The sequence below is a fragment of the Balaenoptera musculus genome, chromosome 8 (genome assembly GCF_009873245.2).
Source record: "Balaenoptera musculus isolate JJ_BM4_2016_0621 chromosome 8, mBalMus1.pri.v3, whole genome shotgun sequence".
NCBI classification, from domain to species: domain Eukaryota; kingdom Metazoa; phylum Chordata; class Mammalia; order Artiodactyla; family Balaenopteridae; genus Balaenoptera; species Balaenoptera musculus.
The window spans coordinates 96,180,158-96,201,390 of record NC_045792.1 but is presented as its reverse complement, the minus strand read 5'-3'; the positions used below and the strand labels follow the sequence as shown (position 1 = coordinate 96,201,390).

The window sequence follows — 21,233 nt, the reverse complement described above, 5'->3', positions numbered from 1 at the left end:
CTGTGCCGCCTTCGCGGACGCGGATTGGCCCGTGACGGGACCCGTCGATCGCGCTGGTGTCTGGGAAGGAGAGAAAATGGCGGCCGAGCCGAGCAAGACAGAGATCCAGACCCTTTTTAAGAGGCTTCGCGCAATTCCGACCAACAAGGTGCGTGAGAGGGAGGCGCGCGGCGCCCGGCGTCGGCCGAGAGGGACTCTCCCGGCTCCCCTGGTTTCTGAGGGAGGGAGAGGGCCCGGCGCGGGCTGTTTTCCTGGGGTGTCAGCGCCCGGCCTCGACTCGGGGCCCCTGACCATTCGCTCATCTCCTTCTCCACCCAGGCCTGCTTTGACTGTGGCGCCAAGAATCCGAGTTGGGCCAGCATCACGTACGGTGTGTTCTTGTGCATTGACTGTTCCGGGGTGCATCGCTCCCTGGGCGTCCATCTCAGCTTTATCAGGTGGGGTCTCCTCGCGGTCGGCCGGGACTGGGTGCTCAGCAGGGGAGAGCGGCTGCCTGGACTTGGACCGCCCTGAGTTTGGTGTTCGCCAGCTTCTCACGGGAGGCAGCCGCCGGCGTGGGCCCCTTGTTACACAGGCGGTTCGTCTCCGCGTCTGGGTCAAAACTCCGTTATTTCCTGGTGGTCAAACTCGACACTCCAAGCGTTAGTTTCAGGGAAAAGTTATCTGCGTTGTTCTTGTTGCTGATGCACTGGAGCGAGACTGTGGCTGTCTGTCCTTAAGGGAAAGGCCGAGTCCAAGCTTCGACCTCCTTTCGCATCTGGAAAATAATTAGTACCTTTTGGGTTAGATGAATGAAGAGCAAAGCTTTCCTGGACAGGGTAGAGTGGAGGAAACAGGGAGGTGGCTGATGGCTATTTCCAGGGTGCCTACTGCAGCCCGAGGCCAAATGACAGGTGTGGGTCTGCCAGGGAAGCGTCTCCTGGAACCTGCTGGTAGGTGACACACAGCCCTTGCACACAGGTCCACAGAGTTGGATTCCAACTGGAACTGGTTCCAGCTGAGGTGTATGCAGGTCGGCGGGAATGCCAATGCGGTAAAGCTCCTCCTTACCATCCTCCTGCCCCCGTTCTCCTGCCTGGGTACTGACTTTACAGTGACTTCTTGGAGGCCCTCTCAGTTTCTCTGTTCAGAGGATTCTCTGGTCTATGGCAACACTGTACACTATTCTCTAAACTTGGAGATTGGTCGTTGTTCTTTTCAAAGGAGCTTTGGATTCAAACTAAACTGGACAGACGTTCTTGGGGGGAGAGGCCAAGGGAGTTGGGGCCTCCACAGTTGTCTGGGTCTCGTGGGCCTGGATGAAGGATGGGCAGAGTGGGTACAGCATGCTGTCCTCAGGCAGAGTTGAGTGAGGTCTGGGCTTCAGTCATTCATTGTAGAGGATGGGAGGCTGTGTTTTTTGTAGGAGTTTCTGAGGAACTTTATGAAAAACTGCTGGTGTCAATAGAGCGTATTGTCCTGTATAAGTAATAACCAGACTGTTAGAAGGAAGTGCCTCTTTTGCTCTGGGGAGAATCACCTGTAGCACGTTCTCCTCTCTTCTTTGCTCACCAGACAGCCTTCTTCCGCCAACATGGATGCATAGCCAGTGATGCCAACACCAAATATAATAGCCGAGCTGCCCAGATGTACCGGGAAAAGATCCGGCAGCTGGGGAGTGCGGCCCTGGCTAGACATGGCACTGATGTAAGTGCCTGTTCTCCCGGGCCGGGGTCGTGGGGTAACGGGGAGTATTCAGAGTCCTGTGTTTCAGTTGTGTCTTCTTTCCAGCTTTGGATAGACAGTATGAGTAGTGCTCCCAGTCACTCCCCAGAGAAGAAGGACTCTGATTTCTTCTCGGAACACACTCAAGTGAGTGCCCGCAAGGAACGTTTCCCACAGTTGTTCCTGACAGGTGGTTTACTTACTGAGGCCAAGGCCCACGGTCATGGGCATGGATTCCATTCGCCTTGGTGTGATACCTCATACAGGGAATGTTTGGGGCCCACTGCTGGATAGACTCAGGTGTTTCCTCTTCCCATGAGTAGGGGTGCAATGTGGCCCTCCTTAGGAACACACCCCTGTAAGCTGGGGTGGTAGGGAGTACGAGAAGCTTCTTAAAGGCTTGAGGTATCAGGAACCCCAGATAACTTTTCCTGGATTCTTCCCCTATGAGAAAGGCACTGTGCTTGGGCACAATGAAGGGATTCCCTCTCAAGCAACCTACCCCTGGGAGGAGGTTTCCCCTCTTCCCACCCCCTGGGTGCTGAAGTCAGACTCTGTTTGAATCCCTGCTCCTCTACTTAGTCTTTCTAGTGTGGTGGCTAAGACACCTAACGTCAGTCTCTAAGATGGAGAACGTATCTACCTCATAGGCTTGTTGTGATAATTAAACATATTTACATGTAAAAATCGTTTAGACTTGTACCTGGCACATGGTGAGTGCCCGATGTGATTATTAAATTAGGGGAATGGGTTTTGGCTCTAAGTAAATAGTGAAGGGGTGGAGGTGGCTGCTAGTTTTGTGCTGCTTTCTTCCATAGTGAATAGCAACTATAATTTTGATTGCTGACCTCCAGTATTCTTTCCTCATGGGCTTGGAGTAGGGCCTTGTACCCACAAGGTATTTGGCGCTCTTTGCCAGCAGGAATGGTGGCTCATCAAGGGTTCTGTCATCTGGCTTTTCAGCCCCCTGCCTGGAATGCACCAGCCACGGACCCATCAGAGACCCAGCAGCCAACCCCATCTGCAGAGAGCAGTGGCCTGGCACGTGAGTTTAGCCCAGATTCCAACTATGTGCCTTGGTCCTGGCAAAGGACTTGGGGCTAGGAATGGGACACCTGGCCAAGGTAATGGGAGTGAGGGGTCTCCTACTATCTCTGGGTGGGCTGGGATTCACTTAAGTCCCTCGGAGGAGGTGGTGGGCATTCTTTCTCTATTTTGGTGGCCTCAGAAAGCTGAGGAAAGCCGGTGCTCCTACTTTTACCCCATCACTTCCCTTAAGGGGAGGTCATAGGAAGTTTTGAGTCTCCCACCTGATTCCCATCATTGCGTCCACAGAGCCGGAGCACGGCCCCAACATGGAGCTGCTTGGCACCTCACCCAAAGCTGCTCTGGGTCAGTATGCCAGCTGGCAGGTGTGGGGTGCCTGGGAGAGGGTGGGCCTCGGGGGTTCTTTTCAGATCTGCTGCTGCCTGATCACGTGGACTGAGGTCCCAGGAGACTGAGCATCTGATCTCTCTGGAGTGGGGCTTGGGATTGAAGTTGTGGCTGCAACATCGACCACAAGGACTTGAGGGCAGGCCCTTGGCGGCTGGTGTCCCAGGCCTGGGGTCTGCCTCTGGGGCTGGGGCTGGGGCTGGCCAGCGTGAGGCCGGACACCTAACCCTGGGGGCTGAGGCAGGATTGGCCTGTCTGGTCCACTTCATGAGAAGGGGGACAACTCTGAGCTGTTAATGGCTGGAGGCAACATTGTCCTTTCTCGGCCAGTCCCTGGCCTTTCAGCTCTTTTCTACTCTTTTCTTGATGTCCTTCAGACTTAGTTCAGGGTGAACAGTCCCTTTGCTGCCCTGGTTTGTTTGGTCGGCCTTTGGGGATTGGGGCAGGAAGCCAGCAGCATGAGCGTCAGTCTGGCCCCACGGGAAGGCTGGGCATGGCCTGGTCTGGAGTGAGGCTCTGTAGAGGCCTTCGGGCTTGGGAGCTATATGGAGGCTCTGAGGTGGGACCCCCTGTTAGCCACAAGTCTGTTTTTCTCCAGAGTCCATGTATCTGTCACCTAAAGGGGCTCTTCCTGCCAGAGGTAACCAACAGCTGCTTGGGGAGCCCCTTGCACGCCCGCTCCCTGCTCTAGGAGCCAAGGCTGGTGTTTGGTGCTGCCCCTGCCTGGCAGTCTTCGTGTTGGGTCGGGGACTTTGTCTCTGGTGCTTCAGGTCTAGGTTCTTAGGTCCATCGGCTGGGAATCAGTAACCTCCTCTAACCTCGTCTGTCTTGGCTTGGACGTCCTGACACCATTGGTTGGAGCTGGTGGTGGCAGCTTTGCCTTCCCCTGCCTGAAGCTGTTCTTTGTAGAAGCTCTTGCCAGGAAGCTGCATGATGTGGACTGAGCTGCTGCCTTTGACCCCCTTTGTCTCTGCTCACGCCCCACCCTCTTCCTCACACAGAACTGAAAACCTCCCTCATTGGCAAGAAGAAACCGGCAGCAGCTAAGAAAGGGGTAGGTGGGGATTGGCAGTATGGCAGAGTGGTGAGGAGCTGGAGTCAGGCGCCTGGGTTCCCCCTTTGACCTGACCAGTTACTGGCTGTATGACTGGTAAAGGTGCTTAGCTTCTCTGCACCTGATCTGTGAGGGACTGTCAAGATGCTTGTCTCTAAGGGGCTCCTGGGAGGAGTCAGTGAGATTGTGCACATAAGTGCTTGGCACATCCCGGGCCTGGTAGCGTTAGCCGTTGTCCTCTGGCCCCCAGGCCTCTGCTGGGGTTGTGTGGGCCACCTGAGGCTCAGCTCCAGCAGAACCACTGTTCTCCCTCTCCACCATGCTGACGGGGCTCCTGTTTTTTTTTACAGTAAACTTTAAGAAGGAACCCTTTCCTTGTGGGTGTTTCCATGCCAGGGAGGGGATAGAAGGCACTGTGGTTGGCAAAGCTCTCATCACATAATTCTGCCAGCTGGGTGCCAAGAAAGGCCTAGGGGCCCAGAAGGTGAGCAGCCAGAGTTTCAGCGAGATTGAGCGGCAGGCCCGGGTGGCGGAGAAGCTCCGTGAGCAGCAGGCGGCTGATGCCGAGCAGCAGGCCGAGGAGTCCGTGTGAGTGTTTGCCGCAGGGGCCCAGCGCTTACGGGGCTGGGTGGGCGGGTAGGACAGGTCGGGATGCTGCCGGCCTCTGACACGTTTGTTCCCTCTAAGGGTTGCCTCCATGCGTCTGGCCTACCAGGAGCTTCAGATTGACCGTAAGAAGGAGGAGAAGAAGCTACAGAATCTGGAAGGGACGAAGCGAGAGCAGGCAGAGAGGTTGGGCATGGGACTCGTGTCCCGAAGGTGAGGCTCAGCTTTGGGGTGTGGCAGGGAAATGCCACTGTTCCCCTGGGAACCATTGGAGGTTCTTCCCAGCAATTTGGGGTTCTAGGCTTAGTCTTCCTCCAAGGCTGAATAGATGACTTTGCTTATTGTCTTCAAGCCCCTAGTGTAGTGCTTGGCACATAGTAGGTACATGCTCGCTAAGTATTTGTTGAACGAATGAAACACAGGACCAGGTGCTCTTTTGATATGTCCAAGAAACTAGGGTGGTATTTCTTTTTCTTTTGTTTTAAAAAAAAATATTTATTTATTTATTTATTTATTTGGCCGCACCGGGTCTTAGTTGCGGCATGCGGGATCTTTAGTTGTGGCGTGTGGGCTCTAAGTTGCGGCATGCGGGATCTAGTTTCCTGACCAGGGATTAAACCTGGGCCCCCTGCATTGGGAGCATGGAGTCTTAACCACTGGACCACCAGGGAAGTCTCTAGGGTGGTGTTTCTTAAAAAGGGTGCTAACGGCACTTTGAATGGCAGGACAGTTTTCTCAGGAGCTTCCCAAGAATCGCAGGGCTTTCAGCATTCCTAATACCTGTCCCCTAAATGCCATTAGTGTTACCAGATACCGTAACACCCAGAAATACCCTCAGACATTCAAATGCCCTTTGGTTGGGTGGTACCCTTCCTGTTTTAGGACCACTGGGTTTATGTTGCTGTGGTTTTCTTAAAAAAAAAAAAAAAAAGAACAAGGGCTGCTAACCAGTTCTCTTATGCATTTTGTTTGCCTTACAATAAGAGTTAGCGTCTAGAGATTTCAGTAATACTAGATTTTTTATCTCTCTTAAAAATTGGAATATCTGGCAGCACCAGGGTGAGCAATCCTGGCTACAGTGAGCTTGTGCTAAGCGGTGTCTGCTCCTTTCCAGGGGGCGTGAGCTTCGCCAATGGCCTTATTTACTTAAACACAGCAGTCCTATACAGGACTGTTTTCCCTTTTTACAAATGAGAAAATTGAGACTCAGAGCAGTTAAGCAATTTGCCTAAAGCCCAAAAATCTAGTAATTGATACAACTAGATTTTGAACATAGAACTGTTTGATTTCATATTTAGTATTTGTAGCCATTATGCTCTACTTCTCTGGAAGAAGATACAGCTGGGTATTTCTACTTAATCTTTCAGGACATGGCCAGTTGGATTTAAGTTATTCCCTTTTAGTCTGTGTGCTACTAGTGTAACCCACAGCTAATCAGGGAGACAAAATTTTATCCCAAAAGGACTTTCCTCTTCCCTGTTTGGTCACAGGAATGACTGGATTAAAGGGTATATTTAAAATTTTTTTTTCTTTTTTGTACTGCAGTAGAATCATTTAAACCCAGCCCACCTTATTTAAAACCCTATTGCAAAATATTCACTCCTTGGAGTACCACCAACCAAAAGTGGTAGATATTTTTTAATGAATTTATTTAAATGAAATTAATCATTAAAAGCTTCTGTGGAGCTTAACACAGGAGGAAAGAGAGGCATCACGAGTTGGTACTGGCTGCCAAATTCAATGCCTCTTCTCATTGGGAAACCAAATAGCAGATCCAGGTTTTAGTGCGTAAGGCCAGACTCTCTACTTTGAAATGCTTTCTTCTTTAAAAAAAAAAAAAAAAAAGGATGGGATAATTAAGAACTCATCCTTTGATGCCATTAGACTCATTTCCCTGGTTCTGGGGCATTTTTCATCTTTTTTGTTTTATGCGTCTATCTTGGTGAAGGATGTGGCTTATGGTGCAGCAAGTTGAGGCCAGAAAGCACTATTATTTGGTGCACATTATCATTAAAATTAAAACAGGCCAAACAGTCATTTGTCAGGGAAACCCTACTTTGAGAAAACAAAGCTGATGTATTGACAGGTGAGGAGTGCTCTCCAGTTTAGCACAGTTGCTGGCACTCCCTGCTGGGTCTTGCCCAGCCCTGGGCACAGTCAGGGGAAGAAGGTTCTGGGTGGTGCTCAGTGAAGGAGAACCCAGGTTTCTGCCGGCAGCTGGGCATCTTCTCTTGTCTTTTTTTTTTTTAAATAAATGTATTTATTTTATTTATTTTTGGCTGCGTTGTGTCTTCGTTGCTGCGCTCGGGCTTTCTGTAGTTGCAGCGAGCAGGGGCTGCTCTTCGTTGTGGTGTGGGCTTCTCATCGCGGTGGCTTCTCTTGTTGCGGAGCACGGGCTCTAGTCGCACAGGCTTCGGTAGTTGTGGCTCGTGAGCTCTAGAGCGCAGGCTCAGTAGTTGCGGCGCATGGGCTTAGTCGCTCCACGGCATGTGGGATCTTCCCGGACCAGGGCTTGAACCTGTGTCCCCTGCATTGGCAGGCAGATTCTTAACCACTGCGCCACCAGGGAAGCCCTGGGCATCTTCTCTTGTGCAGTGACACTGATGCTCACTCCTGCTTTTCTCCACAGTTCTGTCTCCCACTCGGTGCTGTCTGAGATGCAGGTGATCGAGCAGGAAACCCCAGTGAGTGCAAAATCCTCCCGCTCACAGCTGGACTTGTTTGACGATGTTGGTACTTTCGCCTCTGGACCCCCAAAGTAAGGCTATTGTTGGGGTGCAGACTTGGCTACCATGTTCCTCATCAAGCTTCTCTGAGCCACTGTACTGTCTCCCCAGGTACAAGGACAACCCCTTTTCCTTGGGGGAGAGTTTTGGTTCCCGCTGGGATACAGATGCTGCCTGGGGTATGGACAGGATGGAGGAGAAGGAGCCGGAAGTGACTGTCTCAAGCATCCGGCCCATTTCAGACAGGTGGAGTGCTCTAGGGCAGCTGTCCAGTAGGATGCTCTGTGACGGTGGCAGTGTCCTGTATCTGCACCGTTTGCTGTGGTAGCCACCAAGTATGTGGCTAGTGAGTCCTGAAAAAGTGTCTAGGGTTAATTGAGGAACTGGGTTTTTGATTTAATTTGAATAAATTTGAATAGCCACATGTGGCTAGTGGCTACCAGATTAGAGAGTGCAGGAATCAGGCTTTGGTTTGAGCTGTGCTCTACCATCGCAGGAAGCCTAGTAGCCTCTTGTGCTTGAGGTCCATTTCTCTGGCAGGAGGAGCCTGATTTTATGCTTCAGTTCTGACCTCCCAAGGATTATGTGTCTCTGGCCTTCATCTAGTAATTTTTTAAAAGCATATTCCATGTTAATCGGGGTAGTCCTTAACTGATAAATTATCTGCAAATAATCCGTTTGTAAAATGGGGACATAACTAATGACTTCAGAGCTGACATAAGGATTAAATGTAATGAAACTTATAAGACACCTAGCTCAGTGTCTGTGTCAGTGCTAGGTGGGAGTGACCGTACACCTTTTCAGCCACACTGGGATGCTTTTGAGAGTAAAAGGGGGGTAATGCTATAGTGAAGCTATTGCCTGGTAGCAATGGGAGGAGTCAGAGCTGTTGTCCCACGTCCACCCCTCAGAGTCACAAACCGGAGGGAAGTGGAAAGCAGGAGCTCAGGCCTTGAGTCGAGTGAAGCACGACAGAAATTTGCAGGAGCCAAAGCCATCTCATCTGACATGTTCTTTGGGCGGGAGGTGGATACTGAGGTAAGTAGAGTTGTCCGCTTACCTGAGCCTGGAGGCAGCAGGTAGAAGCAGAGTTTCTTCCCTACTGTTTTGGGCTTTGGCACCAGGGTGGCTGGGCCTGGATGAGTTCTTGGGTCATTGGCCCAGAGGCCCCGAGGCCCTGCCTTTCCTTCACCGCAGCATGAAGCCAGGTCCCGGCTACAGCGGCTCTCAGGCAGCAGTGCCATCAGCTCTTCGGACCTCTTTGGGGACATGGATGGCGCTCATGGAGCAGGTAGGCGCCAAGCGAAGCCTGCGAGCAGAGATGGAGGGCCCCCTGGACTGGGACGGGCTTCCTGCCGGGCTCTGGGTCACCCTTTCCCTTGCTTTGACAGGTAGTGTGTCTCTGGGGAACGTGCTGCCCACCGCTGACATTGCCCAGTTTAAGCAGGGTGTCAGGTCTGTGGCCGGGAAGATGGCCGTGCTGGCCAATGGTGTGATGAATTCTTTGCAGGTGAGGCTGGGGCTGCTTGACCTGGGGTGGGAGGAGACCGAAGGGTGATGCTTGGAAGTTGGCCTTCTCCACCAGATGCAGACGTAGCTGCACGGTAGCCCTCAGCCCGAGAGAGCATTTTCTTTTCCTGAAGGGCAGCTTCCTTCCTTTGAGCTTGGTACCAGGGCTGGGCCTCTCCCTAAGACGATGCCATGTCTGCAGTGATTTTCCCCCACTCTTGTCATCTGTACTGTTTCTCCTCCCTCTCCAGCTTCTGTGAGATCAGGCAGGGCTTCCCCCTTGGGATCTGGCCACAACCCCTTTCCTGGGTCACAGTAAAATAGAAAACAATCTCTGCCAGGGTGAGATTGGTGCCTGATTCCCCCGCCTGCCAGTACCCCAGTCCTGTGGGGTGTGTTGGGGGAGGGTGTGCATGCTGGAAAGCTGATGCAGGTTAGAGACTCTGACTTTGTTTTTTCTTTCCCCATCCCCAGGATCGCTATGGTTCCTACTGATCCAGGCTCCATGGCTCAGACATATGGTGGTGACAGCAGCAAAAACCTCATGATTCCTAGGCCTGGGATGCTTGCCTTGTGGAAGCTGGGGAGGAATTGTTATTTTATACCTGTGGTGTGTGAGTGGGTGGCCTTTGAGGATCTCGGGTGAGGGATGGGCAGTATCAGCCCCAGACCTCTGCCTGGAGATTGAGCCCTGTATTCTCTTCTTCTCACACTCCCACCCCTGTGTGCTAGATTATTGTTAATCCAGTCCTGCCCCTAAAGCTGCTGCTCACTTGTCCTGCCACACTGGGAGTGAGGGGAGGGAGTTCCCTCAGGATGGCTTATCCTGGGTCCAGGCCTTCCCCGAGTAGGGAAAGTAAAAAGTATAAGGCTTTGTGGCTGGCTCTAGGATCCTTCCAGCTTGTCTGGGGTTTTGGCCCCTGTCCTCTGGAGCCAGCAGGGAGGTCTAGAAAGAGTTCTGCTGTAGATCGGCCCCCAGGGGAGGGAGGCTCTGGACTTGGCTGCTGCTGTTGCTGCTCCAGGGGTCTCTTCCGGGCACCAGGAGAGGGCAGGGGAGGGGAAGGACCTTCGTCTGGGCCTTACTGAGGACTAGAGACTTTACCTGGTACCGAAAGGTTTCATTTGGGATCAGACTGGAGGCCCGAGTGATCTTCTCCTGTCTCACTGCCCCTTTTTACAGTGATCACTTGGAGGATTACTTCTCCTCCTGGGTGTCTTGGAGTCCTCCCATACCATCCATTGTGGACCACAGGACCCTCTGTCCCCTCCTGAGACTCTGTCCCTTCTTCTCTTGCTTGGTGGCCATGGTGGGTCTCATCTGCCCTGTGCTCTGCTCTGGATGCTGTGAGTGTAAAGCTGGCAAAGAAAGCAGAGGACGTGAGGGACAGAAGGCAGGCTCCTGGGGCTCAGCTTTCTTCCTCTGCATCATCTGGGTCTTGGGGCCTGGACAGCACCCCACCACTGAGAGCTTGAGGCACCTACAGAGCTGCAGGTCTCACCCCTCTGGGCCACACACTGTCATCCTTGGTGCCGTCGTCCCCTGCCGTGCCAGCATCCTGGGCCCGCCCCACCCCGTGGTTGAGGGTTGAGGTCCCAAGCAACACAGACCACTGTTCCCACCACCCCCTCACCCAAAGGGATGTGACTTTCTTTCTGGACTGTTTGTATTGAAACTAAGTGGTGTCAAATAAAGCCCCGACGGGGCCCTAGGCCTCTGTTGGTCTGAGTGAAGTAGTGTCCTCTCTGGATCCTGCCTCCCTGCCCAGTGCAAGCCCCTCGCCTCATTCTCTGGGCTCCCACCAACATGGGTAGGGCGTCGGTGCCGAAGCTGAGGGCACTCTCACCGGGGCCTCCAGCTTGTCCCTTCTCTGAAAGCCAAAGGCCCCCAGCTCCTCGGCCCTGTGCTGCTGTGAGGTCCGGTGCAGCCTCGACCTCACCACCCTGTGGCACGTGGAGGACAGAGCTGGTATTAGTTGGCCCTTTAACTCACCCACTGAGCCATGTGGCTGCAGGCAGGCGAGCGACTTCAGCAGCGTACACCTCATCCCAACGGTAGGCTTGGTTGGGGATGTGTGTGTCAGTGGAGTTAAAAAAAAACACAGACCTTAATGGAACCCTTTTCAATCTTTTAAATCTAGGAAGAAAGGATGTGTGTGTGTGTGTAAACCCCTGGCTTGGCAACCGTTTTCCCCTATAAGGGCTTTTGGAACATCTCTGTGTCACCTTAGGGGTCTTCGGGGTACAATTGTAAACCACTGGTCTGGGAGATGGGTGATTTGAAAGGATGGGTGGAGGGAGCCATGGGGGCTCTAAGCCAGTGATTTCCAAAGTGTGGATCTTGGAGCTTTGGAATCATCTGGAGTGTTCATGATGGAGATTTCTGTGCCCCACCCCAAGCTGGAGCGTGGTCATTTGCATTGTAAGCAAGCTCCCCAGGTGACTGATGCATGTCAGGATTTTCTAACTGCTCTCAATCAGCTGGAGGCTGGAGATGACTGGTCCTGAGTCCTCACCACATGGCTTGGAACTCCCAGTCCTGGCCCGGTGCTGCAGAGCTTTGGGAGCCAGTCCCTGTAACTATCCAGGGGTGCTGGTCTGCGCAGGGAGGAGCCCAGGAAAATGTGTGTGCTCAGTGGCTTCAGAGGAAGCGGCCCTGTTTGGGTCCCTAGGTGGGTGTTACTGCCCAATTCAAGGACCCCTGCCCAATTCAGGGAAGTTGAAGACCACCTGCCTTACCTTCCAGCCTTGGCTGGAAGCTGGTACTCCTCGGCCTGTCTTGTTCACAGCTGCATCCCCACTGGCCTAACCCCGAGCAGGTACTTAGAAAATGCTTAATGAAACTCTGGTTGAGAGGCTCTGCAACGCTAACCCTTCGTGGCCAGAGTCTCTAAAATTATGGGAACCTGGTCTTGAACCGTGTGAGCTTGTTCCCTGAAGGTCCATTCCAGCTGTGAGGCACCTTTCCCATGAAAGGCCGAGGTCTTATGCAGGAGGTAAGCCCCTCTTTGCCATTATCTGAGGCAGTTCTCCAGGCTTGAGTGGCCCTCTGGCCCCCACTTCCCAGTCCTGCCAGAAAAAAGCTGGAACTTGGCACCAAAAAAACTTGCCCCTTCCCTTCACCCCTCAGTCTAGTGGCTTTAGACTCACCACTTACCAGACACAAGGGACTTTATTCATTTCACATATTTAACTATTAGACACAGAGGAGACGAAGCAGTGTTTGTTTGAAAGTGAAATTTGTCTTTTCACCCACCCTTCTCCATCTTACGGCTAGTGGCTATTCCTCCAGCAGAAGGCCACCATGGCTATATCCTCCTAATACTTGCATCACTGGGTGTCACCCTTTACCATGAAAGGTCCTGCATGGTTATGCACGGTCTCCCCCTTCCTGGAGTTGCTGTGAGGAGATGGGGACTGTCAGCAAAAGGCTAAAGCCAAGTCACCTTTCTGGTGGCCTCAGCTCAATCTGCTGTCAGCTTGGGGGCCTGATGAAAGGCTGACAGCCAGGAGAGTAGGCTGTTAACTTGCTAGGTTCACTGCTTAGCTTGGCTGATCATTAGAAGCCCTCTGGCGGGTCTCTGGGCTGGGGCCGTTATTTGGCCTTTTCACCAGCAGAGGGCAGCATGGCACGGGTGGGAGAGGAGGTGGCCTGGAGTCCCAAGGGCTGGAGGGGCGGGGGTGAAGGGGGGGCGCTGGGGGCGGGGGAGCTGGGTACTGGGCGTGGTAGACAGGACCCTTCAGACTCCTCAAGTCTCGGACTCATCTGTTTCTTCAGTGGAGCCATCGCTCTCTGCATCCACTTTGCGGGCGTGATGCAGGGGTCTCCAGGGGGAGCCAACCCGGGGAGGGGTCCGGGCAGGCAGGCAGCTGGCCTCTGGACCGGCAGTGACCGAGTTGACCAGGCCTGGGATCTGCGCCAGCCTGAAGAAGGGAAGAAGCCCAGAGGGCAGCGAGGTGCCTCCTGTCCAGAGACCAGGACCTTCACACTCACTCTTGCATGTGGATGAACCCATGGGCTGTATTCCCAAAGGACTCAGAGAGGATCCCTCAGGCCTCTGCTGGCCCCCAAACCCCTCCCCGACCGATGGACAAGTGCTGTGTGTGTGACCCGTGACGGGGCACTACCGTGTCTGACTGAGGTTTTGTCCCCACAAGGGGGCAGCATCTTCCCACCCAACACTTACAGCCGTTCTAGTTCCTCATCCAGAGCTGGGTCGTGCATCAGGTCCCCTTTGTCAGGCAAAGCTCCTAGGAAATAATTGGGGGCACAAAACTTAATCTGAGGATCCTTCACCCGGGCTGCAGTCACACAGCCCCATGCCCAGCAGATGCCTCTGTGCCCCTCACCTTCATGTCTGCCTATTCTGCCAACCCTGGGAGAGCTGATCTAAAAGCTTTGGGGAACAGAAGTTTAAGAGGTCTGCTAGGGGGGCAGTAAGTCCTAGGTACCGCTGGAAAAATTTAGTGAAGCCCACTGCCTACCCTCCCCAGTCATAGCTACAAGACATCCCCAAACCTCAAGGTCATTGCACAAACAGGATGATCTCCTTCCAAGACTAGATGCTGGGTTGTGAGCTGGTACTGAGGGTTTGGTCCTTTCTTGAGGCCCCAGTTACTGAACTGAAAAGGAGCCAGAGACACAGGATATAGCCCAGGCTCCAAAGACCATAAGTTATCTAGTTTTGTGCCTCTAAATCAGGGTGACCCCACTTTGGAGACAGAATGGTCAAAAACGCTGCCTCAGCCTCTCCAGGGAGGGTCCCAGGGTGAGAAGAGAAGGCTGGGTCAGGATCAGACCAAACTCTCCTCTGCGTGTCCAGAAGCCGCCGGGAGGGGAGCCGTCCCTTCTCTGCCACAAATCTCTTTGAGCTGGTTTCCTCAGCTATAAACCAAGGGCAGTAATTTTTGGATACTGGGGAAAGGTGAGAGGAGAGGGTCTAGGATGCTCTTTGGAGCAGTTAACAGTGGGAGGGAATGTAAAGCTGAAGTTTGCAGATGGAAAGATTTTCTTAACAGCAAATGGTTCGAGAAAAGAGCTTTACTGGTGGTCAGAAGCAAGATGCGGCTGCTGACCGCGCTAGTCTCTAGAAAGCCTCAATCTTACAATTATCCATCTGGCTCTAGTTCAGTTCCTGATGTTTTCAGATGATGCCTCCTGGCCCCTTTTGTTCTAAGTGGTGTTTAAACTATGGTCCGATGGAACCCTCTTGTTGTTTTGTGTCTGTGAGTGGGTGGGGTGCCTTGAGGGGGACGAAGGGAACAGGACAACCCCTCCACAACTGGCTGCACCTGGGGTACCTCAGGTCTCTATTTCATACACTGGAGATGCAGGTGAGGGTAGAGACCATACGCTTCTTTCCATCTCCCACTTGCCCAATATTAGTGCTCTGTGAAAGAACTTAAATGAATGACTGTCCTTCGTAAAGGCCCCAGAAAACGTGCAGGCATGACGTTAGTCTACGCTGTGACCCAGATGCTACTTAGCTTTTCCTTTTTCTTCCTAGTGGCTGACTTGTGGACAGGAAGGGAGGGTCAGTTACCTAGGAGTGTAAAAGAAAACCTAAGCCAATTCCCCACTCCCTGCCCCCTTACTCTTGACTCCTATTTGCCACATTTGTATTCCTCCTCCAGTTGGTGACCTTGGCTACCAACCTCATTCAGCTGAGGGGTCCCCAGACCCGTGCACTGTGCCTGAGTGGACCCTCAGTCAGTCCTGTTGAGGTTTGTGCTCCTGTGCACCCAGGCCACCCCTAGCAGGCTCTCTGTCCTGTAAGACCTAAAGCATCTAGCCCAGCACTTGGGCTGCTGTGGCTGGCATTTAACGAATGTTCAGTTTCCTTCTCTCGACCCCATTCCCTCAACTGGCAAAAGTCTTCTTTTGAGACTCAGGAACCTGAGATCTCAAGCACACCTGGATATCTCTTGAAGAGAGAGACTAATAATAAGAACCCCTCTCAAGCTCTGTGGCGATGACAGCCTGGTGGCCCCTCCCCTGGGAGGGCAGCAGGTGTGGGAGGGGGAAGAGGAGGGTGGGTGGGAAGGCCAACCAGTGAGAGTAAAACGATGGACAGGAAAAACTGGGCCAGTGCGGGCCTCTCTCCGCCCCCCGCCCCCCTTTTTTTCCACTCCCTTTCAGACTAATAAGATTTTTTTTCCAGATGGAAAAAAAGGTCTCCCCAGACACACCTTTGCCCTGTTTACAAATGGGATTCAGGTGTCTCTGATACATAAGCTCCAGAGCCACTGATTAAATAGCCCTGTGTCTGCCCAACCTGCAGGCGGCTCCCCAAAGCAGAAATGATGATTCCATGGGAGGGGCTGGGCACGCCTCTGCCACGGAGAGGCTGCTTCATGTTGGGGCAGGGCCTCGGGCGGGGAAGGCTATGCCTTGCCACGGGAGGGTGGGAGGCCTCAGAGGGCACATCTTGTGTTATGCACGTTCTGGCTCCCTAGGCCTCAGAGTCTGGCCCTGAGAAGTCAAGGCAGACATGGTGAAGCTGCCTCCCCCTTGGGAGGGAGGCAACACGGGCCACCAACACGGGCCAGCTCCTATGTGGCTTTACACTGTAGGGGCAGGAGAGGCTGGCCACAGCTAGCTCTGGCTTACCTAGGGCTTGGTTGATCCCATGATGCTTTGAGAGGGCCACAAGGAATCCATAGAAGGTCAGTCTCTGAACGTTGCTTAGGACCTCTTTGACGAGTGCTGGGGGTGGGCAGCTAGAAGGGAGAATACAGATGCCAAATTCAAAGATTAGTGAGTCTGAGTGCCATCTTTTCATCCAAACCTTCAGGCTTAGGGGATGCCCAAAGCCAAGACCGAGGGATCTGCCTACCCTGGGAGCCCTAAGACCCTGGGGAGCATGGCAGATCTCCAGGAGCAAGGCCTTGATTGTGAACAGAAAGGCTGGCATGTTCACTAACTGGTGCTTCACTGGCAGGGGTGGGAGTGGGGGAATGGGGAAATGGCGCTGGGCAAGGCCTCCTCCTGGAGGAGACCAAAACTGGCTGCTCTGTCCCCAAGGGGACTTTGTGCTACACAGGACAGCTTAACCCTCCCTTTCTGTAGGGTGAATTCCTCGCACAGTGAATATCTTTTTCCTTCTCTCTAAAAAGTCAAGACCAATCTATCTCCCGGCAAGGAGAAGGGACCCAAGTTGGTCATCTACAGCTGCTCTTGCCCAGGTGAAAGCAATCCTTCCTGTGAGCCACCTGGGAAGACTTTCAGTCAACATCCTGGACTGGGGGCAAATGGCACTGTTCTAATTTATACTATGACCATCAAGGGCCTAAAAGCCCTGGGCCAGTCAGAACAGCCTGCTGGAGATCTGTTCTGGGCCAGGAGCCTGCAATCCTGGGGCTGAGGTGGGGTCTGCGTGCCCATTTCTCACCTGTACTTGTGCCGGTCACACAAGTTCTCCAGGCACTGGCAGAACAGGGACGCCTCCACGCCCTCCAGCATGCTGGCCTCGCCCAAGGTAGGCCGCGGGCGGTGCTGCCCACTGGACGACGTCGGCACAATCACCGTATTGGGGTTCTTGCCTGACAGCAGGTCCTGATAGATGGCAGCCACGCTCTCCAGGAATTCTGGGTACAGGGGTAGAGGGGCATAGGTCAGGCGGGGACGACACACTTGGTCCCCACACAGTGCCCTCCCTTCTCTGTGTGTTAGCTCAGCTCCACACCAGCCTCAGTCCTCAGCGCACAGTGTCCTGGGAGCAGGGGCCCTCGGCCTCATGTGACCACTACACTCATGAGAGATGACACTAATAGGTGTTTCAGCTCAAATGTCCCCTCCTCTGGCAGTTGTTCCTGGACCAGGTGAGACCCCCTGTTACATACTTTCATGCACCCTGTACTCCTCTGTAGTGCTTATCCAGTGACGGGTTTTCTGTGTAACTACTTGTTCACTCTGTCTCCTTGCTGGAATGGAAGATCTTGCATAAAGGCCTGGATCATGCCTTGTCAGCCTTCCTGTCCCAGCACCTAGCACTGTGCCCAGCACATAGAAAATGCTATAAATATTTTTAAAAAATTTTAAAGGGTGAACGTGTGCACGCTCCTGCTGGTAAGCCCCATCTTGTGAGCCACCTGCCTCTCGGACTCAAGAAAGCAGGCTGGGGCTTCCCTGGTGGCGCAATGGTTGAGAATCTGCCTGCTAATGCAGGGGACACGGGTTCGAGCCCTGGTCTGGGAAGATCCCACATGCCACGGAGCAACTGGGCCCGTGAGCCACAATTACTGAGCCTGCGCGTCTGGAGCCTGTTCTCCGCAACAAGAGAGGCCGCGATAGTGAGAGGCCCGTGCACCGCGATGAAGAGTGGCCCCCGCTTGCCACAACTAGAGAAAGCCCTCGCACAGAAACGAAGACCCAACACAGCCAAAAATAAATAAATAAATAAATAAAAGATAGCTTACACTTATTAAAAAAAAAAAAAAAAGAAAGCAGGTTGGAATACCAGTGTGGGAGAGAAAGCTTGCAAGCTGCTAATTTATTAAACATTTGAATTCGTTTTCAAATGTTAGTAGCTGAGCCCTCGTAGATAAGCAGAGACTTATGGCCCATCTCCCAGCTGCTGCCCCATCCTGGGAGCGCTGTGAGAAGAGAGCCCCGACAGACAGCGAGGGGAAGCGGGTCTCCACACGTGGCTGCTCCTTCTCTAGGGCCCAAGAAACTTCAGAGAAATGGGAAATAGACGCCTGGAGCTGCTAAGAGCAGGTGGCGAGACCCCAGCCTCCAGCCCCTGCCTGACCAGGCCCTTGGGCCGCCATCAGGAAAACAGAATGTGGGGCCTGAGTGAGGCCAGGGCTGGCTGGGGCCACCCGTTGGCAGGAAGGCCATGTCCAGGCTCCAAGGACAGCCTTCTGTTTACTGGAAGGGCCTGTTTTAAACAAGTTTGTTTATGGACATAGCCAGCAATTTCTAAATCCAACATTCCATTTGATGCGGCTGTGTGTGAGCTGGTGTGCACTGGCATTCATTCATCTATTTTTATTCCACCTGAGCCCAGAAGGTATTTAAGGGCACAGCTGGTGAGCACTGGGGAGCAGGGCGGGAGAGTGAGAGAGGACTGGCGTGCGCTTATTAAAAGCTGTGTGGGTGGAAAATGTGTGCTCACACATCTGAGTCAGGGCCCAGGGAGAGACCCCCGATCGCAGTGACACAGCAGAGTGGCTGAGCGCGCTGGCTGTGGCGTGGGCCCTCTGCAGGTCTGGGCTCCACCCCCATAAGCGCTGTGTCTTTGGCAGCTTTGCCTCTGTCAGCTTCTCTCTTAAAGGACCTACCTCTCAGGGCTGTTGTAAGGATTAAGGTGCTCAGTGCTATGCCTGGCACACGGTAAGTTTTCGATAGTGAATTTATCGGGTGTTGATCCAGTGGTGTGTATTGTTGTTACTGTCATTATCACTTAAACCGATTCGTTGCGCTGCTGGCTGGAAGCACTGTAGTTTTCTATGTCTTGAGGAGGCTGAGGGAGTCGGCTCTGCAGACTGAATCTTGTGACCACCAGTGAGAACTAGACATCCTGCTGGTGGGTGACCGGCTGTGAAGCACACGACGGAGGGAGGAGGGGAGAAATGCATGCGCTAGGCACACAGATGGAAAGGGCAACAGGGTAGGAGAGGGCACGTGGTCCTGGCAGGAGCCACAGGGGTCCTGGGAGACTCTCACCTGAGTAGTAAAACTGGATCTGGAAGGCAAAAAGGAAATCTGAAAAAGACATCAAGCAGTCCATGGCGTCGTCCATGAGCACAATCCTGAGGGGGAAAGAGAGAGAAAATATGAGAGAGTGCATGTACATGTGTGTTTGGGGGAGCATTCGAGTGAGCTGCTCCTGCGGATCCAGTCTCCCTTGGGACAGCAAGACACTGGGGATGGGGCTCCCCATACAAGCTCCTCCCGGTCACGTCACTTCTCCATCGTTTGGACTCTGTCACCAAACTGAACTGAAGCGGGAGGCAGGCTCCCACTTCAGCGTCTGTGGCACCAGCTAGAGGATGGGACATGGGTGGGGTGCTGACAAGGACAGGGTGCAGCTACAACGCAGCCAAGACCCCTTTTCATACCCTGAAGCAGTAAACACTTTCATCCTGCAGTGAGGACCATTTAGTTCAGAATAAATACAGCTGATCAGAAAAGGCAAAAAGAAAGCCAAGAGGTTTAAAGGGGTCTTGGCAAGTGGCACTGAGATTTAATAAGCTACCAAGGGCCTTCAGAATGGCTACGGGCACTTCCGTGCTGGGACACAGCTGGCACAGAGAGCAGAGGGTACCGCTTGGGGTCTGCACTTGAGAGGGTCCGAGAACACACCCCATCCCGCGACGCCGCGGTGGCCGGTGCTCCTCCACGCACGCTGTCCGCTCTCACAAGCTGACCGCCTCCTGGTGTCTGCTCTCTCTAACCCCTCCGCCTGCGCACCCACCTCGCAGGAAGGAAACCATGTGACCACTAAAGGACTCAGACCAAGGCCACGTTCGTGCTCTGCTCAGGGCCTCACTGGAGAGGACAGGAAGAGAAGAAAGTTAGCACTCGCTGGACTCCATCCATGTGCCAGGCAGGGTGCCAAACTCATCTACTGATGGGAAGCTGGGCCCCCCCATCTGTTTCTTTTCTTTGTTGTTGTTTTTTTTTCGGCTGTGCTGCGTGGCATGTGGGATCTTAGTTCCCCGACCAGGGATCAAACCTGCACCCCCAGCAGTGGAAGCACTGGGTCCTAACCACTGGACCACCAGGGAAGTAACCCCCCCCACCACCTCCCCATCTGTTTTTGACTGGGCCCTATCTTTCCTTTTAAAAAAAAAAACCTTTTATTTTGCTCTCTCGTGCATTTTTCTAATTCTCTCTCCACCTCCCTGGGTCAGAGAGTCCCCAGACTGGCCACTGGATCAGCTCCAGAGAGAGCAGGCATTGCTCACCTCTGGGGAAGGGGCTTTAGAGAGAATATAATGTGAGCGGTGCCCCTGGAATTGTGCCAGGCAGCTGCCCTGGTTTCAGGTCTCCCCGAAGAGAGAAATGGTTCCTACCTCTAGTCTTCAGTTGTAATAATGGTAACGATAGAAACAGGCAATATTAACTGAGTACTTACTTCATGGCAGGCACTGTATAAGGTATTTAACTTATATTAATTAAAATTTATCCCACAACAATCCTATGACGTAGGTCTTGTTGATTATTCCCATTTTACAGGTGAAGAGATTAAGTCTCAGAGCAGTCAGCTTGCTGAGGTCGCACAGCTGGTGAATTTGCTCTACACGTCATGTACTTACTTTCTACTAGGCCTCACTGCCTCTTTTAAAATAAAGATACAGAATATGAACACTTGCATTTTACTTCTCAGTTTATTAGCTGCCTAACTTATCTTTTTTCTTCTCACCTATATCTTAGGGCCTTAACTGTTTCTCATGTATCTCTTGGGGAAGAAAAAAGCTGCCTCAACTACCAGAATTCAACATTAAAATTCCAGCTGGAAAAAAATTCAAGGCCAGAGAGTGGGAGGAAGCAATGCTGCCAACGGCCACAGGAGGGCGTCCTGGTCTCTCCGGCAGAGGCTCCTGGGCCCAAGCGTTGAGCCGTTGGCCAAGTAGTTACCCCGTTTCTCATAACCTCAGGCAGGCGAAAGGGAAGAGAGAGGGCACAAAGCCCAGATTCTGATATCTGGATGGGAAGAGAGAGGCGAGAGAGGTAGAGAGAGGGCAGGTAGTAGGGACTGGGTGACAGAGACACCCAAACTACAGAGGAAGAGTGAGCTCTCCCAGAGCCCCAGGGAGGAGGAGCCAACAGCACCTCCAAGTCGTGCCTTCCCAGGCTCACAGGGAAGGAAAAGGCCCCAGAGGAGAGAAGGCAGTGACCTCTCCTTCCTGCCCCACTCCCGGGACAGCTAAGAACCCGAATGGCCTGAAGTTAATTGCTAGGGAAGAGTGCTGGGCTGAGAACACCCCCAAGCAGGAAACCACGAAGGGGAACCAAAGCCTTTGAAGATGTTACTTGGCTCCTCTTGGTTTATCATCAACCTGGGACCTGGTGCTCCTGTTTATAGCAGTTACCGCCATTTACTATTTCTCTCTTTACCTATTTATTCATTCATTTCATACAGATGGTCCCCGACTGACGATGGTTCAACTTAGGTTTTTTGACTTTACAGTGGTGTGAAAGCAAGAAATATTTGGTAGAAACCATGTTTTGAAATTTGAATCTTGATCTTTCC

General features: G+C 52.9%; 2 protein-coding genes across 8 annotated transcripts in view; one reads left to right on the top strand and one right to left on the bottom strand.

Annotated features, from left to right (window-relative positions):
- On the top strand, positions 1 to 10,764 carry ARFGAP2 (ADP ribosylation factor GTPase activating protein 2). Of its 6 annotated transcripts, XM_036859600.1 has the most exons (17): positions 1 to 148; positions 319 to 437; positions 961 to 1,033; positions 1,555 to 1,686; positions 1,771 to 1,851; positions 2,668 to 2,749; positions 3,040 to 3,096; positions 3,737 to 3,778; positions 4,140 to 4,192; positions 4,644 to 4,780; positions 4,880 to 5,011; positions 7,428 to 7,556; positions 7,636 to 7,770; positions 8,436 to 8,562; positions 8,722 to 8,815; positions 8,916 to 9,034; positions 9,508 to 10,764. In XM_036859600.1, exons 1-17 carry the CDS (start codon positions 77 to 79, stop codon positions 9,526 to 9,528), a joined length of 1,605 nt encoding a protein of 534 aa, XP_036715495.1. In that variant the 5' UTR covers positions 1 to 76; the 3' UTR covers positions 9,529 to 10,764. The 6 variants fall into 6 exon arrangements, with proteins under 6 accessions (XP_036715495.1, XP_036715497.1, XP_036715496.1 ...); XM_036859602.1 differs by lacking the exon at positions 1,771 to 1,851; XM_036859601.1 differs by lacking the exon at positions 3,737 to 3,778.
- C8H11orf49 (chromosome 8 C11orf49 homolog) overlaps positions 7,789 to 21,233 on the bottom strand; it is a 199,904-nt gene continuing 186,459 nt past the window's right edge. Inside the window, exons 5-9 of one of the 2 annotated variants that reach the window (XM_036859615.1) lie at positions 18,701 to 18,786; positions 16,422 to 16,617; positions 15,641 to 15,750; positions 13,218 to 13,281; positions 7,789 to 7,877 (exon numbers count right to left, since the gene is read on the bottom strand). In XM_036859615.1, coding sequence (XP_036715510.1) covers positions 7,868 to 7,877; positions 13,218 to 13,281; positions 15,641 to 15,750; positions 16,422 to 16,617; positions 18,701 to 18,786 — 466 coding nt within the window. In that variant the 3' untranslated portion in view covers positions 7,789 to 7,867. Of the gene's footprint in view, positions 7,878 to 12,178; positions 12,955 to 13,217; positions 13,282 to 15,640; positions 15,751 to 16,421; positions 16,618 to 18,700; positions 18,787 to 21,233 lie in introns of those variants that run through there. The other variant, XM_036859614.1, reaches the window with a different exon arrangement.

Coding starts and splice junctions, on each gene's coding strand:
- ARFGAP2 (XM_036859600.1), top strand. CDS start 77: ATGGCGGCCGAGCCGAGCAAGACAGAGATCCAGACCCTTTTTAAGAGG. Junction 1,687..1,770: donor TGGCTAGACATGGCACTGAT/GTAAGTGCCTGT, acceptor TCTTCTTTCCAG/CTTTGGATAGACAGTATGAG. Junction 4,781..4,879: donor CAGCAGGCCGAGGAGTCCGT/GTGAGTGTTTGC, acceptor GTTCCCTCTAAG/GGTTGCCTCCATGCGTCTGG.